The 21,214-nt window shown below is 46.7% G+C and overlaps 1 protein-coding gene across 13 annotated transcripts in view; it reads right to left on the reverse strand.

The window, feature by feature from the left end:
- Positions 1–1,217: 1,217 nt before the first annotated feature.
- The window catches only part of GRK4 (G protein-coupled receptor kinase 4), a 59,152-nt gene continuing 39,155 nt past the window's right edge, over positions 1,218–21,214 (reverse strand). For 10 of the 13 annotated variants that reach the window (XM_053577963.1, XM_053577961.1, XM_053577962.1 and 7 more), the window contains 7 exons: positions 13,779–13,816; positions 10,186–10,275; positions 8,706–8,914; positions 5,301–5,438; positions 3,039–3,176; positions 2,390–2,527; positions 1,218–1,366 (listed from right to left, as the gene is read on the reverse strand). In XM_053577963.1, the coding sequence (XP_053433938.1) occupies positions 1,241–1,366; positions 2,390–2,527; positions 3,039–3,176; positions 5,301–5,438; positions 8,706–8,914; positions 10,186–10,275; positions 13,779–13,816 (877 nt within the window). In that variant the 3' untranslated portion in view covers positions 1,218–1,240. Of the gene's footprint in view, positions 1,367–2,389; positions 2,528–3,038; positions 3,177–5,300; positions 5,439–8,705; positions 8,915–10,185; positions 10,276–13,778; positions 13,817–21,214 lie in introns of those variants that run through there. The other 3 variants (XM_053577964.1, XM_053577973.1, XM_053577972.1) reach the window with 3 other exon arrangements.

The following is a 21,214-nucleotide window of genomic DNA, read 5'->3' on the forward strand; positions in this document are numbered from 1 at the left end:
ATGGCCACAACAGATCATAACTGCCTTGGCCATACTTAGAAGAAACTATAATCCTGGCAAGAAAACTAATAAGAAAGACTTTTAGAGTTCAGGGGAAAGTTTGGCATAGTCCCAAGATGAACACAGTGGGTAATTGGGCATCATGTCTCCAAAGCCTTAAAAATGGGTACAGTTGGGCAGCACCTGTGGCTCAGTAGTGGGGTGCTGGCCCCGTATACCAAGGGCAGGTTCGAGCCTGGCCCCGGCCAAACTGCAACAAAGGAATGGCTGGGCGTTGTGGCAGGCACCTGTAGTCCCAGCTACTCGGGAGGCTGAGGCAAGAGAATCACCTAAGACCAGTGAGCTGTGATGCCACGGCACTCTACCGAGGCGATGAAGTGAGACTCAGTCTCAAAAAAAAAAAAAGAAATTCTATCTACGAGGACAGAGGAAGGGATAGAAGGGCTCAATGTGAACACATAGTGGGATAAAGGTGACTTTTTTCTTCTTCTTTTTGGAGACAGTTTTGCTCTGTCCCCCAGGCTAAAAGTGCCTTGGTGTCACCCTAGCTCACAGCAACCACAAACTCAAGGGATCCGCCTGCCTCAGCCTCTTGAGCAGCTGTGACTATAGACGCCTGCCCTGCCCTGATACTCAGCTAATTTTTCTATTTTTAGTAGAGAGGGGGTTTAGTAGAGACAGGGTCTCACTCTTGCTTAAGCTGGTCTCAAACTCCTGAGCTCAAAGGGATCCTCCTGCCTCGGCCTCCCAGAGTGCTGGGACTACAGGTGTGAGCCACCACACCTGACCTGCTTTTTATTTATACTTTCCTGTAATTTTTACCATGAGCATGTATTTCTCAACAATTATTAACATCCACAAAGACAACAACCTCAGAAAAGTAGGAATCCTGGTGAGGCACGAGGCGCATATTCTAGCCACCAGGAGACACAGCCAGAAGGTCAATGGGCTCAGCCTTTCTGATACCCAAAGCCCAGGGTGAAGGTGGGCGCAGCCTCCTTCTCTTCCGGGAACCTGGGGCATGGGGCAGGACACTGCACCACTCGTCCCCAAGCCTCCCCCTCCTCTCTCTGGGACTTCATGCCCCAGCACACCAGATATCTGCACTTGGAAGTTTCTGGGTACCACAGTGGTACTCTCAGGGCTTTTCCTTCCATCCAGCTTTGGTGGAAAAGCAACCCGGGTGTTAATGTGGAAGAATCTGTAAACTCCTGTGGCACGTTTTAAACTGTGATGTTTATTACAATTCAGGGCCAGGTGGTACACCATGGGAGCTCCCTCCTGGTGCCAGGTCTGCAGCTGCGGTGGGGTACTGGTACTGCGTGGGCTCCAGGTCCTGCTCACTGCGGCCAGGGGTCAGGCAGCCCTGCAAGACAGAGCTGCCTCAGGTGCATTGCCAGCACAGGCTGTCTCTCCCTTCCTTAAATGTAGACAGAAGCTAAAAAGCTGCTGGGGCGATGCTAATTAAGGCATGCAAAGACCTTACATATTTTCTCCTTATCCAAGATATGAAGTCAGCTTAACCCACATACATAAAATATGCTCCAGGAAGTCTTGTTCCTGGCATTGACTGCTGCAAACTTAAACAATTCACACTGTCTGTGGCTGAGTACATGAAAGCTCCCACCGGCCCCTCCACTAGGAAAGGCTGCGTCACCACACAACTCTGTCCTGTCACCAACAAGTTTGCCTGCACAGTAGGAACGCTTCCAAGAGGGACTCACAGCACACAGAGGCAGGGAGGATAATTTGGTTAGTTCTCAGAGAAATGTGGTCACCACCAAGTGCCACTTTGAGAAGTTCTAACCACCTGAGGCTTGCTTTTTATACTGAGAAAAAGATGGATTAGGATGTTAGTAAATAGACAACCTCTGAACAAACTCCTCAAGAATCTGCAAGGCACAAGGAAAGGATAATCTACTAATCCAAGTGGAAAAACTCTGCTTGAGAAACATTTTTCTAAATTTAATGCTACTACAGAAAGTCTCTCCAAACTATGCCATGTCCAGAAAGGAATCGGCTTTCACTGTGCAGGTGGACTATGACAGCAGCTTTAAGAATCAGAAGGTGTCACCAGGCAGAATTGTTTAAAAAACCAGAACATGTACAGATTTAAATGATGTGTGTTGTTTGATCATTTACAAGATGCCAATTTCTGAGCCTCGCTTAAAACATTCCCCTTAGCGCAGGACCCTGTTGTGAATGCTGCTTGGCCACTTTGCTTGGGCTTAGAACAGACTTCATGCAGGCTGGGCTCTACACAGCTCCACATGCTCTGGAGCAATGGGAAGTCCTTATATGAAACATTGCAAAAGAAAAGAAAGTACTATGTTTCACCTTAGCAAAACATTTTTTCTGACACATGACAGGGTTTTTTAGGGTTTTTTACCCCACGCCTGAAGAGTCGATAGAAGAAGCCTCTCTTTGGTTTGGGGACCTGGACAAGCTGCTTCTCTTCTAGATCTGACTGCAAATTTTCATCACTTCCACTTTCACTGATGTCCTTGAAACATCCAGACTCGATCATCTGCACATACAGATCAGCAGGATAGGGAAGGCATGGAGGGACATCGCAGGGTCAGTCAGTGTCTTCCAACATCATCACTCCAATTCGGGCCCCAGGCTCCAGCTGGTGCCTTGGAGTGCCCAGGCCCTGCTGACCTTGGCTCTCCCTTCCTGCATGCCTACGTCTCTGGCCCTGACCGTGTCCTAGGGTAAGTGGTATGGTCTCCTCTGCCCCATCTCTAAGCATAGCCCCAGAGCAGTGAACTATGTGGGAACTGTGGCTGCCACCAGCCCTGCTTAGGGACCAGGACTCAGGGGTAGCTGGCAGGCCCCCACAGGCCCAGGGGTCCACCTCCTGTCCACTTCCAGTCTGGGACCAGCGGCAGCCAGACTTCTGCCCAGTTGTGGACCTGGCCCTTGGCTTGGCCTAGTTCCATGGTCGAACTCTTGCGTAATTTTACCTCCTCCTCCACACAGAGTCTTTCCCTCCTCATTGTTGGAACAGAAACCTGCTATGCTGGGAAGGCTAATACCTCATTCTGCCAGGGGATGGAGACACACCCCGTAACAAACTGAGCATAGAAGTTCTTGTCTGTGGTGTCCAGGTAGACTCCTCTGACCGTGGAGAAATGCCCAATGTCCAAGACATCCTTACAGTACACTGCTTTGGGCTGCCAACAAGAACAGAGAGATGACCACCTGTGAGCTGACAAATCTGGGGTCCCACAGTTATGAAGAGCAAAATGCCGGTGACATCAGTGCACACTTTGTTTCTCTGCTGAGCCCCTCATTTGAATGGTGTCCTAATTCACAGAGCACATCCTCTAACAAGGCAGCTTTCAGCTCTTCCTCTGCCCCCTAAGACCCTGTGTGCCCCGGCTTCTGCTGCACACACACTCCCTTCTCTGTCTCACACACACCCTTGCCCCTCTGAGGACCACACCCTTCTCTCTTCTATAGTGGCAAAAGGATTACAAACAAGGAGGGTGGGGTGAGCCACTCTTATCAGAAGATGCAGCACAGACTGAAGAGCAGTGCTGGGGGGAAGGCCACTGCTGTGCGACTTCTGGTAACCCCTGCCTCCCACCCCGGCGTCTGAGTGGCAGCTGCTCATCCACTCCCTGCTGGCTCATCTTATGAGGCAGGGCCAAACCCTGGGCTCCAGGCCCACAGTCCCCAGTTGGGACAGGAGCCCAGGTCCATGTTCCTCAGGCCAAGGGTAAGGCTAGTGGCCAGGGAGAGCTGAGGGGTCACCAAGGCTGGGCCGCCACCCCTGCCGGTGCAGCTGCTTGCACTTCGGGGGTGAAGGAACAAAAAGCACAGAGCTCCAGGGCTCATCTGCTCCTGCGAGAGGCGGCCTGCATTTCTGGGAAAGCATCTTACCCATGGCCAGAGCCTGCACACCACAGTAAGTGCTGTAATCAAGGCAGTGAGGCCCTGTGGGTCCCCAGTTGGCTCTGAGAGTGGCTGCTAGCCATTCATACAGCTTTGAAAGGCAAGGAGTAGAAGTGAGCTGGCAGAGGACAGTCCAGGGGAAGGAATCCCAATATTTCACTCCAGGTCAAAGGCCCAAACTCCATGCTGTCCCACAACCAAGATACTTAATTCTACAAAGGAATCCCACTGTGTTGCTGAGAGCCCCCTGAGGACTGGCTCTAGGGCTCATGAGATCTCTCAAAGGAGGACATGCACAAGTGTCTGAGGTGGCCTGCCCCAGAGCCCCTGCCCCTTAGCAGGGTCTGCTACGTGGAGCTCAGCTCAGGGACTGCCAGGGCCTACCTTCCCTGTTCCTGACCCAGCAGCGCCAGGCCTGGTCCTGCACTCCCTGCGCCCTGTCAGTCAGTCTTACTGCACATCCCCGAAGACTGGGACAGCTGCCCCAGCAGGGACTTTGTTCGTCTTTTCTCCCTGTGGCCTTAACGCCTAGAGTTATGTTTGGCAGGTAGAAGGCACTCAGAAAATACCCAAAAAAAATTTTTTTTTCAAGAAGTAGAAGAAAATACCCAAATTTTGAGAGGCAGCAGTTACTGCTATAATATAAAACAAGCCTAACAAGTCCTGAACAAGACACACATCTGAAAACGTTTTGATTGTACATCCATCTTAATTCCATCCTGTTCTTCAAAATGACCTCGCTCTCCTGTATGTAGGGCGCACCTGAAGCCAACTGTGGAAGACGAGCCCAGAGCACGGTTTGCACTCACACACCCTTACCAGCTGAGGGTCGACCGTCCACAGGCACCCCAGGCCCTGACAGTGCCAGGCCTGGTGTAAGCACTTTGGAGACATAACCTTGTTTGATCCCCACAGCACACTCTGGAGGAGGCACAGTGACCACTCCACAGTCCTTAGTGTGGGCCAGACACAGTCTCAGGAGCTCATAACAAGCAAAGCCAGACAAGCATTCCACACAGACTGGACAGGTGTGTCCAGGGTTGAAAGGTGAGCACCAGGAGAGAGGAGAAGCCAGCCCGAAGACCAAAAGAGGGAAACTGGACATGCAGGGCCCTGGGAATGGCGGCCGAGGCCCCAGGGCAGTGCTGGGGCTCCTGAGGAGGGCAGTGGTTCCAGCACTAAGGGCAGACAGTGACTCCAGCCCCAGGAGCCAGAGCATTGCCGGGAAGGTCTGTGCTGGTTCTGCAGTGGCTGTGGGCAGCTGGGGGTGATGAGAGAGGGAGAAAGAACCAGCTATGATAAGACAGTACAGGCCCCAGGTGATTCTGTACCTGCTTTAAAGCAACTGTGTTGCAAGGACACTATTCCTGGGGACCCTGCTACTCTGGCAGCACACTCACGTCAGGACAGAAGGGAGGGTCCAGCATGTTTGCTTCCAGCCTCCTGAAGTTGATGTCCTTGAACACAGGATGCTGCTTCACTCCAGCTGCTCCGTCACCCTTGCAGCCCAGCCGTTCGTGTGGGTTCTTGGTGAGTAACTATGCAAGAGGCGGGCATGGGATAAAGTTTAGCTCCTGGGACAAAAATGAAGCTCAAACCCCCTCCAAAATAATAACCAGGATTAGGGATGGCAGAGAACATACACATCTAAACAAACACTAAGACCTCAAAGTGTCAACCATGCCATGTTAATTCAGATTTTATGACTTACCTGGTACTTCACAATAAATAAGGGGCTGGCTACGTTAATCTTTAAGTAAAATGATTTTTAATCATGTAAAAATCAAGGAATTCTTTTTTCTGAGACAGAGTCTCACTTTGTCACCCTTGGTAGAATGCTATAGCCTCATAGCTCATAGCAACCTCAAACTCTTGGACTCAAGAGATCCTCCTGTTTCAGCTTCCTGACTAGCTCAAACTACAGGTGCTTGCCACAATGCCCATCTAGTTTTTCTGTTTTTAGTAGCGACAGGGTCTTACTCTCTTGTTCAGGTTGGTCTCAAACTCCTGAACTCAGGCAATCTACTGCCTTGGCCTCCCAGAGTGCTAGAACTATAGGTGTGAGCCACTGTGCCTGGCCAAAATTAGGAAATTTTTTTTTTTTTTTTTTTTTTTTTTTTAATTTGGCCGGGGCTGGGTTTGAACCCGCCACCTCCGGCATATGGGACCGGCGCCCTACCCGCTGAGCCACAGGCGCCGCCCCAAAATTAGGAAATTTTTAAAGGAACTATAAACTGTTGAGAATTTCAGAAATACTATTTTGATATGAAAGTATATTTATAACCAGAAACGATTTTATTTTATTATTTATTTATTTAATTTTATTTTTGAGGTAGAGTCTCAAGCTATCGCCCTGGGTAGAGTGCCGTGGCATCATAGCTCATAGCAACCTACAACTCTTGGACTCAAGCAATCCTCTTGCCTCAGTTTTTCTATTTTTAGTAGAGAAGGGGTCTTGCTTTTGCTCAGACTGGTCTCGAACGCATGAGCTCAGCCAATCCACCTGCCTTGGCTTCCCAGAGTGCTAGGATTACAGGAGTGAGCCACTTCGCCCAGCCCAGAAACCATTTTAACCTGTTCATTCAGTTGCTTACCAATGGAGAAGTCAGGGAATGACCCCACTGTGTATATTTGTCTGTGCAGGGAGTTGTGGTTTCACTGTTTATGACTTTTATTGTTAAGACTCTTACCCACCTGTCCATGACACTTTTGCATGTCAGCAAGCACTCTCAAATCATTATTTCCTCTTCTTCTTCTTTTTTTTTTTTTTTTGAGACAGTCTCACTCTGTCACCCTGGGTAGAGTGCTGTGGCATCCCAGCTCAACCTCAAATTCCTGGGCTCAAGAGATCCTCCTGCGTCAGCCTCTGGAGTACCTGGGACTACAGGTATGCTTTATAAGGCCTAGCTAGTTTTTCAATTTTTAGTAGAGATGGGGTCTCACTCTTGCTCAGGCTGGTCTCATACTCCCGTGCTTAGGTGATACATCTGCCTAAGCCTCCCACAGTGTTGGGATTACAAGCATGAGTCATCATGTCCAGCCACATCAGTAGTTCTTGACGGTTTTCTTTTCTTTTTTTTTTTTGAAGACAGAGTTTCACTATGTCACCCTTGGTAGAGTGCCATGGCGTCAGAGCAACCTCAAACTCTTCAGCTCAAGTGATTCTCTTGTCTCTACTTCCCAAGTAGCTGGGACTACAGGCGCCTGCCACAACACCCGGCTATTTTTTTTGGTTGCAGTTGTCATTGTTGTTCAGCAGGCCCTGGGCTAGGCTCAAACCCACCAGACTCGGTGTATGTGGCCGGGGCCCTACTCACTGAGCTATGGGTGCAAAGCCACTTGACAGTTTTCTTACCATTGGTGACAAATTTCAGTCTTTTTTCCAGGAAAGGCCATATTCTCTTTTTTTCTAAGTGTTTTCATATTGAAGTTAGTAAGCAATGTATTTATGTTTGGTGACAATTAAGGTATGTATGATTGCAAATATAGAATATCTGATAATTGTGTAAATCCATTTATGTCAAGCAATGACTTGTTTCCCCATGATACAGACACACATATGGTGAAGATGCAATGTAATTTGTCAGTAGCTGAGATAGAGGAAGAACTGAGAGTATCTGATTTTGAAGGAAATGAGGATATTTTCACTAGTTCAGTGAACAAGAATTTGTAGAGGTGAAACGTGAAATTTTTCACTCTGAGTGAAGAGGAAGAAGATGAGGATGATGCAGAAAAAGAAATGAAAATATGGAGCCCAAGAGAAGACCAGGCCCAGCTCAGGTGGTGGTGGAATGCCAACAATCAGCTGGTATTATGAAGACTCGAGCAAGAGTACGATCAAGAATAGAACCCAAAACGCCATTGGATGCTTTCCAACAATCTATTGATAATGAAACTGTGGGTGTAATTATCAAGTTCACAAACCAAACTACATGTAGTCAAAGAGTTACATAAGGACGTATTCATTCAAAATTCTGTCAATTTCGTAAAAGAAGAAATATTCACCTGTCCCTGCAGATGCTCCCCAGCCCCACCCCTGCATCCGCATTTATATCAGCTCTGCCATTCAGCAGCCTCTTTGCCCATCCCTGTTGGTGGGATTGAGCCCACTCTTTAAGAGTTAATTGCTTCTCCTCTTAGTAGTTAAGGACTACGTGTTACTAAACACTTCCCATGAATTAGTTCATTTTATCTTCCCACCAATCCTATACAGCAGAAGTTAATTCTGACCCACATTTCATAAATGGGAAACTGGGGCTTAGAGGAGTCAGCTGAGACCCCCTGTGCCCTGACAGCAAAACCAGGGCCTCTGCTCACATGCCGCCCTCTTCCCTGTCGTCTCCAATGCCCAAGGATTTCTTCATCCTCAAAACCCTCAGGCCCTTGTTTCTGTCCATTTGTGACACCCTTCACATTTTGCTTTTTTTATTGGTCATTTTTATGTTTGAGACCTTAGATCAAGCTGTGAGCTGCTTAGAGCAGGCACCATTACTAATAAACATCTCTTACATTCCTGCAGTCCTGTCACAGAGTCCTATGTGGCAACTCTCAGTCGATGGCCTCAGAATGAGTGTGGCTAGCAGTTAGGCCCAAATGCTATTAAACACTGCCCATTCCAAGCAGAATGACCCAGCTAGGAGAAAAGCCAGGCTGATGCCCTAGCTCAGTGACAAGCTCCAACACTCGCTGCTTCATTTATGAAAACACAAGAAAGGGAATGCAGGTGGGGTGTGGTGGCTCACAACTGTAATCCCAGCACTCTGGAGGCAGAAATTGAGCCTCCCAACTTCCACAACCCAACCTACCATTCTGCAGATGGATCTGGTAGCTTCTGAGAACTTCTCAGAGTATTCCTCAGTGTCCTTCCTGACTCTCCGATCGACCTCCTCTCGCCGGACTTTCTCCTTCAATTTTCTGAATGGTGTATGCCCCTGAATCATTTCATATATAAGACAGCCAAGTCCCCACCAGTCAGGACTAAATGTGTAGTGTTCATTGTTGATAACTTCAGGGGCTATATTGATAAATAAATTTAAATTAAATTATATTTTGGTTTTAAATTTTCTTGGAATTAATTCCAAATAATACATTATAAATTCAGTATTTGTTACAACACAGATGAACCTTAAAAACATCATGTTAACTGAAAGAAGCCAGACACAAAGAATCGAATATTGTGATTTTGTTGACAAGAAATAGAATAGACCAGTCCACAGTGCCAGGATGTCAGTTACGGGCCATCAGGGCTGTGGGCTGAGGGTAAGGGATGGGCGATGGCTAATAGGTCTAGGCTTTCTTTTCTCAGGTGATAAAAATGCTATGAAAAGCCGGGCGTTGTGGCGGGCGCCTGTAATCCCAGCTGCTTGGGAGGCTGAGGCAGGAGAATCGCGGAAGCCCAAGAGCTAGAGGTTGCTGTGAGTCCTGTGTACATCATGGCACTCTACTGAAGGCGGTAAGGTGAGACTCTGTCTCTACAAAAAAAAAATTTAAAAAAAAATAAAAAAAAAATAAAAAAAAAAATGCTATGAAATTAGACAGTGGTAATGGTCGTGCAAACTCTGTAAACATACAAAAATCCACTGAATTAAACACTTTAAACTGGTGGCCTTTATGGTATGTAAATTATATTTATTACATTAAAAATAAAAGTGTTTTTTTTTTAATGTTTATATTCTTCATATAGGATGAACTGGATATCCACAGGGTGACATTAACATGGGAGATAGTAGTCCAGGGAAGACTCCACCTCCAGGAAGTGCTCCCTCTAAATGCAGAGCCATGCCCACGGTGCCTCCAGTGCATTGCCATATTTTCCTATGTCAGTCAAGACCCCCAGAAGCTGGGGAGAGCAGAAATGGCCAGGCATGGGGTCTTCCTACAGGACTCCTTCTAGCCTTCCCTCAGAGGCCGCTCATGGGGCTCAACCTGGCACTGCCCTCGGACCTTTGGAACAATCCCCTTTGGAACATACTGAGAGGATGGTTTCTCAAGGAGTCTGCAAGGCTGCTGTGCACAGGACAGACATTGGCAATGTGGGCGACCTGTGGCCTCATCCTGATTCTGCCCTCCCCTAGCTGAGTGACCTCAGAACTTAGAGCTTCACTCTTCATCTTTAAAAAAAAAAAAGAGCAGACTAGCAGGCAGACTTCCAAACCTCACTCTACCATCAACCAATATGGTCAAACAGAGCTTTAGGTCCATTGGTGTTGAGATTTCCCTATGTTCTGAGGCCCTTGGGCATCCAGACAGAAAGGACAAGGACCACCCAAATGCTCCCCCGCATACCCATGTAGCCAATTGTTCCAACACGTCCTCGAATCGTCTGCCCTTCTGGGATCTCCACAGCTAAGCCAAGGTCTGAAATCCGGATGTGTCCTGCATGTGTTTAAACACATCACACAAGTCATAGGACATACAATGACATTTTAACAACAGTGAAAACTGGGAAAAAATAATCTTAACTACTGTGGATAGAAAAATAGCATTTCAGGCTTGGTGCCTGCAGCTCAAGCGGCTAGGGCACCAACCACATATACCAGAGCTGGCGAGTTTGAATCCAGTCCAGGCCTGCCAAACAACAATGACAACTACAACCAAAAAATAGCATTGTGGTGGGCTCCTGTAGTCCCGGCTACTTGGGATGCTGAGGCAACAGAATTGTTTAAGCCCAAGAGTTTGAGGTTGCTGTGAGCTGTGATGCGACGGCACTCTACCCAGGGCGACATAGTAGCTACAACAGCGCTACAACACCTGGCTATTTTCTTGTTGCAGTTGTCATTGTTATTTAGCAGGCCTGGGCCAGGTTCAAACCCGCCAGCCTCAGTGCATGTGGCCAGCGCTCTACCCCTTGAACTACAGGCACCACTCACTGAAGTCACTTTAAAACAGCCTCCATTATGCTTCCAACAGAAGAATCAACCTGTGGCCCAGCTGGCTGCCAGAGAGGCCCACTCGGGGAAGCAGGCCGTGGCGTTGAAATACTACCGTTTCCCCGAAAATAAGACAGTGTCTTATTTTAAGGTGTGCTCCCAAAGATGCGCTAGGTCTTATTTTCAGGGAACGTCTTATCTTTCCTGTAAGTAGGTCTTATTTTCGGAGTATGTCTTATTTTCGGGAAACCGGGGTAATTCCCACCTAGCAAACTGACAAAACTCCTAAAAGCTGAGAATGTGGTCTCTGGCAAAGCTGTAGGGCAACAGGCAGAAATTCAGACTAGGACCACAGCCCAGTGGGGTTTGGCAACCCTGCATGCGGACATCCCCCTCCAGGAATCTGTTGGAAGATCACTAGAAGAAACAGGAGATGGCGCCAGCTGAAGTAGTAAAGGAGTGAAACCACCCAAGGCTCAGCGAGGACTGGGCGCACACAGCAGGCTCACCTGCAGGCAGCTGCAGCAGAGGTAAGGGAGAACTCCACTGAGTGTGGTAGCAAAATCTCTGTTATATACTAAGTGGAAAAGCAAATCAGAGGCTGGGCATGGTGGTTCATGCCTGTAATCCCAGCACTTCGGGAGGCTACAGTGGGAAGACTGTTTGAGCCTAGGAGTTTGAAAATAGCCTGGCAACATGATGAGACCCCATCTCTACAAAAATCTATAAACAGCTAGTCAGGCATGGTGATTCACTTCTGCAGTCTCAGCTACTTGGATTGAGGTGGGAAGATTGCTTGACCCCAGGAGTTGAAGGCCAACCTGGGCAACATAGTAAGAACCACATATCAAAAAAGAAAAGAAAGGAATGAGGAATGGCTATTACAACAACACATATGTTGTTTGTAAGTGAAAGAATTTTTTTAAATGAGCTAAAATGATTAGTTGGGGGTCGACAGGGAATCTAGGCATCTCTGAACATGCTCACTTCTTTCAGTCTTCTCTTTGGAACCACATAAATGTTTCACATAATCATAAAATTTTAAAAATTAGATCACTAAAAATTAAAAATAGGCTCAGCACCCATAGCACAGAGGTTACGGCACCAGCCACACACACCCAGGCTGGCAGGTTCAAACCCAGCCTGGGCCAGCTAAAAAACAATGACAACTGCAACAAAAAAAATAGCCAGGCATTGTGGTGGGTGCCTGTAGTCCCAGCTACTTGGGAGGCTGAGACAAGAGAATCGCTTAAGCTCAAGATTGAGGTTGCTGTGAGCTGTGATGCCACAATACTCTACCGAGGGCGACATAATGAAACTCTGTCTCAAAGAAAAAAAAAAAAATTAAGGACATAAACCTAATGATTGTACCCTCTTTTACCATCTGTAACAGGTGCATTTTGCCCAAAGTTTTGAGGAAAAAATAAGGAAAAATAAGCATTATTCATGGGTAGTACTAATTCCATACCTATCTAGATTTTTTTTTTTTTTGAGACAGCACTCTCAAAGTCTATGACTCAAGCAATCCTCTTGCCTCAGCCTCCAAAGTAGCTGAGACTACAGGTGCCCGCCACAACGCCCGGCTATTTTTAGAGACGAGGTCTCGCTCTGGCTCAAGCTGGTCTTGAACCTGTGAGCTCAGGTGATCCATCTGCCTCAGCCTCCCAGACTGCTAGGATTACGGGCATGAGCCACCACACCCAGCCCTCTATATAGATGTTTTTAATTATTTTATTTATGCTTATGAATTAAAAATGTAACTCTAGAAAACAATATCTGCATGCAAAATAATACAGTGACACAGAGGACTCGGCTTTCTATGGACTTGTAAACACCATAAATTTTGTTACTGGTACATAAACCATTTTGGTACATACTGAGCATTACAATTTTGATACAGGTTTCTGCTTTCCTCTAATGGGTATACATTTTTTCAGCACTGTCTGAATATAAGCAAACATAAACGTACATTACTAATTCTCTCCTTTTGCACAGCAGGTAGTGTACTACACACACTACAGCTTTTTCCCAATTCACAGCATACCTTGGAGACTGCTCTGCTCCCATTCAGAGCACGTCCTTCCCTTTTTAAGCCACTTCAATGCCACTTCTGTTGGCAGCAAGGCACCACACGTGAATCACAGGCTGAGAGCCAAAAGCTGTGACATAGCTTGGGGGCAAGTTGACTTCCCAAATCTTGGTAACACCTTCCATAAGATGAGAATTCCAGTACTTTCCTCCCATACAGGGTGGGAGTTCCAGGCACAAGTTAAATTAAAAAGTGCACGTTGGGCAGAGGTGCACAGGGAGCCGGGCATTCAGAGTGCTCCGTGCCTGCCCTCAGGACTCGGCCTTGGACACCTGTTCTCTTCTCCCTCTCAGAAGCCCCTGTGGCCACATCTCAGCCTCTCCACGGTGCTAAGACCCTTCCCAACCCAGAAGAATCACTGAGAGAAGCCCCCTCCCAAACCGCTGTGGGTTCTGGGAGAGCATAGCCAGCCATCCCACAGTGGCACCCTTGACTGCGTTTCAGGCAGGACTGTCACCCTGGGACACCAGGGCTGAGTGGGCACCCATGCTGTTGGCCCACAGCCACAGGGTCCCTAAGCAGACATCTGGAGCCCTGCTCTGTGACACATGCTCTGTGACAAGCAGGCAGTACGAAGGGCAGCATGACAATGTTTAGGGGGCACGGAGATAAAACCAAAGGAATAAAGCCAGACGATGGTCAACTGCCAGAAAGAGGAGAGGGGAAAGTTCTCACTTTGAGTTTACTCTAATACGCTTCTACAACTCAACCTTAACTGAAGATTAGACCATGTCTGCTTCTTGCCTACATGTGGGGGAATGACATTGTCTCTATTTTACTTTTTTAAAGAACACATACTGAAGAGTTTCTCTTTTTTGTTGTTGTTTCTATTCTGTATTAACTGGCTAAGTCCACGTAAACTTTCTGTCTCCAAGTCCCTCTAACAGTCTATGCGTTAGACGTCAAAGGCTTGCACTTACCACGATCATCGAGGAGAATATTCTCAGGCTTTAAGTCTCTACAAGGAAAGAAACAGCAACAAAAAGTGCAATTATTCAGAGGCTGACACCATGATTCCTGAGTACTCAGCAGAAATAACTGCAGCTGTCTCTGTGGTGATGAGCCACAGCCAGAACGACAGGAAACAAGACCACCTTTGTGGGCAGCACCTGTGGCTCAAAGGAGTAGGGCACAGGCCCCATATATCGGAGGTGGCAGGTTCAAACCCGGCCCCAGCCCAAAACTGCAAAAAAAGACCACCCTCGTGAGCCCTGCGCAGGCACAGTCCTTAGCTGTCAAAGGGCAGGACCAGACTTCTACAAAATTCATCTCAACAGACAACGTTTATATGACAGTGTAACATGAACTGCTTTGCATAGCTACACAGATCTGAAAACATTGCAGTGACTGCAGACCATGACAAGAAAAGTCTTTAAATAAACTAAGGGTTTGTGAACCTTTAATGAACTTGGCTCGATTTCTCTTATCACTAATATATTATTAAGAATTTCAACAACTGGGCTGAGCACCTGTAGCTCAGTGGCTAGGGCGCCAGCCACATACACGGAAGCTGGTGGGTTGGAACCCAGCCCGGGCCTGCCAAACAACGACAACTGCAACCAAAAATAGCAGGGTGTTGTGGTGGGCACCTGTGGTCCCAGCTACTTGGGAGCCTGAAGCAAGAGAATCGCTTAAGCCCAAGAGTTAGAGGTTGCTGTGAGCTGTGATGCCATAGCACTCTACCAAAGGTGACATAGTAAAACTCTGTCTCAAAAAAAAAAAGAAAGAAAAGAATTTCAACAACTGAAAATTTCCCTTATTAGGAGGCCTCAGTTTGGGGATCTGACAGACGTGGATTCCAGCCTTGGCTCTGCCACTTAGCCAGCTAGTCTCAACCTCTGGAGCCTGTGTCCTCACCTGTGAAATGAGCGGTCACCACCCAGCTGCCTGCAGGGGGCATTGCAGGGCAGGATGAGACCACGTCCTACAGCAGGAAGTATGAGATACAGAGCAGTTACCACTATTCCTAGTTCATTGTAGGTAGAGGATACTGCAAACTGCTAATAGATATAAATCACAAAAACTAAGATTTTTTTTTTTTTTTGCAGATTTTGGTCAGGGCTGGGTTTGAACCCACCACCTCTGGCATATGGAGCCTGTGCCCTACCCCTTTGAGCCACAGGCACCACCCAAAACTAAGATATCTTAAAGTAATATCTCAAATGATCGATTCATTTTTCCCCTTTGAGAGAAAAAAAGTTATTTTCAAAGAATTTGTATTTATTTTTATTTATTTGTTTATTTTGAGACAGAGTCTCAAGCTATTGCCCTGGGTAGAGTGCTGTGGCATCACATCTCACAGCAAACCTCAAACTCTTGGGCTTAAGTGATTCTCTTGCCTTAGCCTCCCAAGTAGCAGGGACTACAGGCACCTGTCACAATGCCTGGCTATTTTTGTTTTGTTGCAGTTGTCATTGTTGTTTTTTAGCTGGCCCAGGCCAGGTTGGAACCCGCCAGCCTTTGTGTATGTGGCTGGCACCTTACCCACTGAGCTATGAGCGCCGCCCAAAGAATTTGTATTTAACTCGATTTCACATTTGCCCTATCACAACCCAGCTTCCCTGAGTGTCCCCTGTGGATTCATTGCTAGAACCCAAGAGGAGGGTCTGAAACGAATAGAGTGGAACAAGAATGCTGGAAGTGATTTAAGAGCAATGGGGGATGGGGATAGAGGACTATCCAGGGAAAGGTCCAGCAGAACAAAAGTGGGCCCTGCCAGCATTGAGACTCAGTCAGAAACCACATCCCCAGGACAACAGGAGGAATCGTCCTAAGACCTGAGGGCTCGCACCACTGAGTCGTCTAGGAAGAAGCCCATGGGCGAGGGACCCCCGAGGGATGGCTGGGGCCCTGGCAGAGGCACCTGCCTTCTGTGCTGTGCTCATGCTGTGCATGATCTGGGGGGGTGGGAAGATGAACATTTTCATATTTTCCTTTATTCTTTTGTGTACTAAAACAAGTCCTAATAAATGTTGTTAAAGAATAAGCAACCCTCCTTAGTTATGCAGGCTTACACACAACATCAGCAGGACACACAGACTCCCATCTTATTATAAACATCTCATAGACGATCTGAATCCTCTGCGCTCTGAGTGTGGTCTGGCATTGGTTACAACACAAACCCCAGGACCACACAAGGCCTCCAGGCTCCACGCCTGCACTGCCCATCAGCGTGAGACCCTGCTGTCAGCACCAACTTCAAGTACCCTTGCTCTGAAAAGAAGCATGTCATGGGCGACGCCTGTGGCTCAGTGAATAGGGCGCCGGCCCCATATACCGAGGGTGGTGGGTTCAAACCCAGCCCTTGCCAAATTGCAACAAAAAAAATAGCCAGGCATTGTGGCGGGCGCCTATAGTCCCAGCTACTTGGGAGGCTGAGGCAAGAGAAGCATGTAAGCCCAAGAGCTGGAGGTTGCTGTGAGCTGTGTGACACCATGGCACTCTACTGAGGGCGGTAAAGTGAGACTCTGTCTCTACAAAAAAAAAAAAAAAAAAGAAGCATGTCATATATATTTCAAAAAATAACAATAGTAGCGGTAACATCAGCTGACTCTTACTGAGTATGCACTATACACCAAGACTCGTGGATTTTATATACCCCATTGCCTCTGATTCTCACAAAGATGCTGCAGAGTAGGTACAGGCAATGTCCTTGAGTTGTAGTGAAGCTAACTGGGTCCCACAGACGTCAAATGACAAGCTAGGACAAACCCCAAGGCTCATACCTACAACCACTCGTGCTGTAGACTGCACCGTTAGTGCAAGAGCAGCACAGCTTTGGGCTGCAGAATGTCATTTCTTGAACTTTCCCTCAAAAACCTTATTTCTCCACCAGTTACAGATTCTTTTGCTCTTTCTCCACTCCCATTGCTTCACTTGACTAGCCTAAAATAAATAAATAAATAAATAAACCTTATTTCTCCAGGTTTTTAAAAATTTGTTAGATGCAGGGTCTCACTCTGTTGCCCAGGCTGGAGTGCAGTAATCTGGGCTCAATGTTCCTCAGCCCCCTGAGTAGCTGGGACTACAAGTGCATGCCACCATACCCCGCTAGTTTTTGTACTTCTTGCAGAGCTGGGGTCTTGCGCTTACCCAGGCTGGTCTCAAATAGCTTTTGCTCTAATCAAAAGGCATCAAGAGCACTGGGGAAGTGGGGAGAGGGAAGCAGATAGTAAGAGGCAAAAATTCCTAGTCTGGAAGAATGCGGTTCATGTACTGATTACCAGTCCTTATAAACACTGAAACCTTCCATTCTTTGTTTAATTTTAAAGGTTTCAGAAAAGGGAGAAAACAAAAGAGCCCACCCTTCCAAGCACATTCCATACTGTCACTGCACTCTTGTTTCCATGTTCCCTGCACACCCTGCTTCTCCTCTAGGTTCTAAGCCTCCTCAGGGCAGGAAGGCTGCTCAGTTCCATAGGGTGTGTCTCCAGTTCACAGCTCCGGACCGGGTATTCATCTCCGTGAATCTTTCAGTTTTGATAACCCAACCATGGCAGCAGCCATCCAGAGTGTCTAACTGCCCATAGAACCCAGGTCGCTACAGAAAAACAGACAGGCCCAAATGGTTCCCCTTGCTCCTTTTTTTTTTTTTTGAGACAGTCTCTCTCTGTTACCCAGGCTAGAGTGCCGTGGCCTCAGCCTTGCTCACAGCAACCTCAAACTCCTGGGCCCAAATGACCCTTCCTGCCTCAGCCTCCCGAATAGTTGGACTACAGGCTCCTACCACAACATCCAGCTAGTTTTTTCTTTTTTTCTTTTAGTAGAGATGGGGTCTTTCTCGTGCTCAGGCTGGTCTCAAGCTCCTGAGCTCAAGCGACCCTCCTACCCAGGCCTCCCAGAGTGCTGGATTACAGGTGGGAGCTGCCACGCCCAGCCCTCTTCTCCATATTACTCTGTCTTACACCAAAGTCCCTTCTTGCAGTGGGGAGATGTCATTTGTTTTTCAAGCCACAATTCACTCACTAGAAAAAGCAATCAAGTGCACAGCTAAACATCCATGTCCCTTTGTTAGATTTCTAATATTTTCTCCTAGTAATCTCCAATTGTAGCATTCCAGATGAGTGAAAATTTCATGAGTCAAGTTTTTTTGGAAAGAAAACACTGCAATGAAACTGGCAATGAGGGCAGCGCCTGTGGCTCAGTGGGTAGGGAGCCGGCCTCATATACCAAGGGTGGCAGGTTCACACCCGGCCCCGGCCAAACTGCAAAAAAAACAAAACAAACAAACAAACAAAAAAACTGGCAATGAAGAGCTGAGGCACCTGTTTGCCCAGACGACAACAGAACACAGACTTCTTTGTGCACTGTACACACCCCTGTCTCTCTGGTCTGTACAATGACATGATCCTTACTTCACAAGACTGTTGGGAAGATAAAATGACAGTGCATTTGAAAGCACGCTGAAAATGTCACAAGTTCTACAAATGAATTTCAACAATTGTTTTGACCGTCTCTGGCAGCATTTTTGCTACTAACATCACAGTGGTACCTGGAGACAAAGCAGAAGGCTGCTCTCTCCATAAAGTCACTCTCACAGGACTATTTCTACATAATAGCAATGAACCATCCAAAAATGAAATTACGAAACAACTGCATTTGAAATCATATGAAAAGAATAAAACACTTGGGGATACATTTAGCCAAAACAGTGCCAGACTTACTCAGAAAACTCTAAGACGATGCTGAGAGAAACAAAAGAAGATCTAAATCAGTGTTTTGGGGAACTTTTTTTATCTCATGGCACACTTAAATTATGTTGATAAATAAAAAAGAGTGAAAAAAGAATATATTTGCTGAGCTTTGAACTTCTCTTGAAAATTAATTAACAACCTCTAAAAATTTTCAAGGCACACCTAAGATCCTGTCACGGCGTACCAGTGTGCCAGGGCACACAGGTTGAAAATCACTGCTCCTAGAAAAACAAAAAAAGAAAAGAAAAGAAAATCACTGCTCTAAATAAATGGAGGCCCTGTGTTGACAGGTCAAAAGAGTCACCATCACCTAGACAGATCTATACATTCAAAGCAATGCTTAGAAGGCATTTTTTTCAGAAACTGACAAGCTGATTCTAGCATTTGTTGAAAACACAAAGATGAAATATCCAAGATTGGGCAGCGCCTATGGCTCAGTGGGTGGGGCACCAGCCCCATATACCGAGGGTTGTGGGTTCAAACCCAGCCCTGGCCAAATTGCAACTACAACAAAAAATAGCCGGGCGTTGTGGGGGGCGCCTGTGGTCCCAGCTACCGGGGAGGCTGAGGCAAGAGAATCGCCTAAGCCCAGGAGTTGGAGGTTGCTGCGAGCTGTGACACCACAGCACTCTGCCAAGGGCAATAAAGTGAGACTCTGTCTCTACAAAAAAAAAAAAAGAAAAGAAATATCCAAGATGATCTTGGAAAAAGAAGAACAAACTTGGAGGGCTCACACTTCCCGATTTCAAAACTTACTACAAAGCCACAGTAATCAACTCAGTATGGTACTGGCATAAGAATAGACATAAGAGGGCCGTGCCTGTGGCTCAAGGGAGTAGGGCGCTGGCCCCATATGCCGGAGGTAGTGGGTTCAAGCCTACCCCCGGCCAAAAACTGCAAAAAAAAATAAATAAATAAAAGAATAGACATAGAGGCTTGGCGTCTGTGCTCAGTGGTTAGGGCGCTGGTCACATACACCAAGGTTGCTGGGTTTGAACCTGCCTCAAGCCAGCTGAACAACAATGACAACTACAAAAAAAAAAAAAAAAAAAAGAAAAAAATAGCTGGACGTTGTGGTGGGCGCCTGTAGTCCCAGCTACTCAAGAGGCTGAAGCATGAGAATCACCTAAGCCCAAGAGCTGGAGGTTGCTGTGAGCCGTGATGCCAAGGCACTCTACCAAGGGCAACATAATGAGACTCTGTCTCAAAAAGAAAAGAAAAAAAAGAAAAACTAGCCAATTGTTTTTTTTTTTTTTTTGGCTGGGGCTGGGTTTGAACCCACCACCTCCAGCATATAGGGCCGGCGCCCTACTCCTTTGAGCCACAACGCCACCCCCCAAACTAGCCAAGTGTTGTGGTGGTGGCCACCTGTAATCCCAGCTAGTTGGGAGACGGATGCCACGGCACTCCACCCAGGGCAATCAAATAAAACTCTGTCTCAAAAAAAAAAAAACAAAGGTAAACATAAATTTTCTGTACAACCAATAAGTTCTACTTTCAGGTATTCATCTAAGAGAATTGGAATCACATGTTCAGGTAAAGACTTATACACAAATGTTGATAGCAGCATTATCTTTAATAGCTAAAAAATGGAAATTATCCAGCTGTCCACCAAGAGTCACACACATATGGCGCTGACATAATCATCCAGTGCTATTTAATAAGGAATCGGTTCTTCCTGCATAATATTCAGACAGTGTTACGGCACTCACAGGTCTCTTCCTAGTTAAAGTAAAGTACCTTCATTAATTTGATTTTACAGAAACTATGTTCCTAAGGTAATTAAAAAATTTTTTGAAATCCCATGAACAACAGTTTCTTTTTAGACTTTTGAATAATAAACATGTAAGAGAAATGTCACATAAGAGTTTGAAACAAAAGTTTATTTACCTGGACTTAACCCCTCCATACACACACATACTTTGTTTTGTTTCAAATGCAAGGTTGACTTCTTAGATCAAGAAATAGTTTTACCCTCATATTAATATGAAATTTTAAAAACGGTTATGCTCTGAGAAGTACAACACTTCTCTTTTCTCAAGACTCTTCCCCCTCTTCCCAAGCCGCAGGTAAGACCTAGCTCCTCCAGGAAGTCTTCTGCGGTCAGCCTGGGCCTGTTCCAGCACGAATCCTAGAGAGACTCTGGAACTGCCTCCAGGCCCCACCTGGGTACCACACCCCAGTGCAGCTGAGCCTCTGGGGGAGGATGCCCCTGAGGATCCCAATTCTGACATTTGGTTCCCTTGAATTCTTGCCCAAGTGCCTCAAACAGAAGTTGTTCTTCTTTTTTCTTTCTTTCTTTCTTTTTTTTTTTTTGAGGCAGAGTCTCACTATGTTGCCCTTAGTAGAGTGCCGTGGCATCACAGCTCACAGCAACCTCCAACTCTTGGCTTAAGCAATTCTCTTGACTCAGCCTCCCAAGTAGCTTGGACTACAAGCACCCACCACAATGCCCGGCTATTTTTTTTTTTTTTTTGTAGTTTTCATTGTAGTTTAGCAGGCTGGGGCCAGGTTCAAACCCACCAGGCCCAGTGCATGTAGCCATACCCCAACCACTGAGCTACGGGCGCCAAGCCAGAAGTTGCTCTTCTTTTCTGACTTTTAGATTGCTGAAAAATTAACATACTTTTATGTGGACCGTTTCTTTGTGGAGGAGGGCATCT

The sequence above is a fragment of the Nycticebus coucang genome, chromosome 23 (genome assembly GCF_027406575.1).
Source record: "Nycticebus coucang isolate mNycCou1 chromosome 23, mNycCou1.pri, whole genome shotgun sequence".
In the NCBI taxonomy this organism is placed as follows: Eukaryota; Metazoa; Chordata; class Mammalia; order Primates; family Lorisidae; genus Nycticebus; species Nycticebus coucang.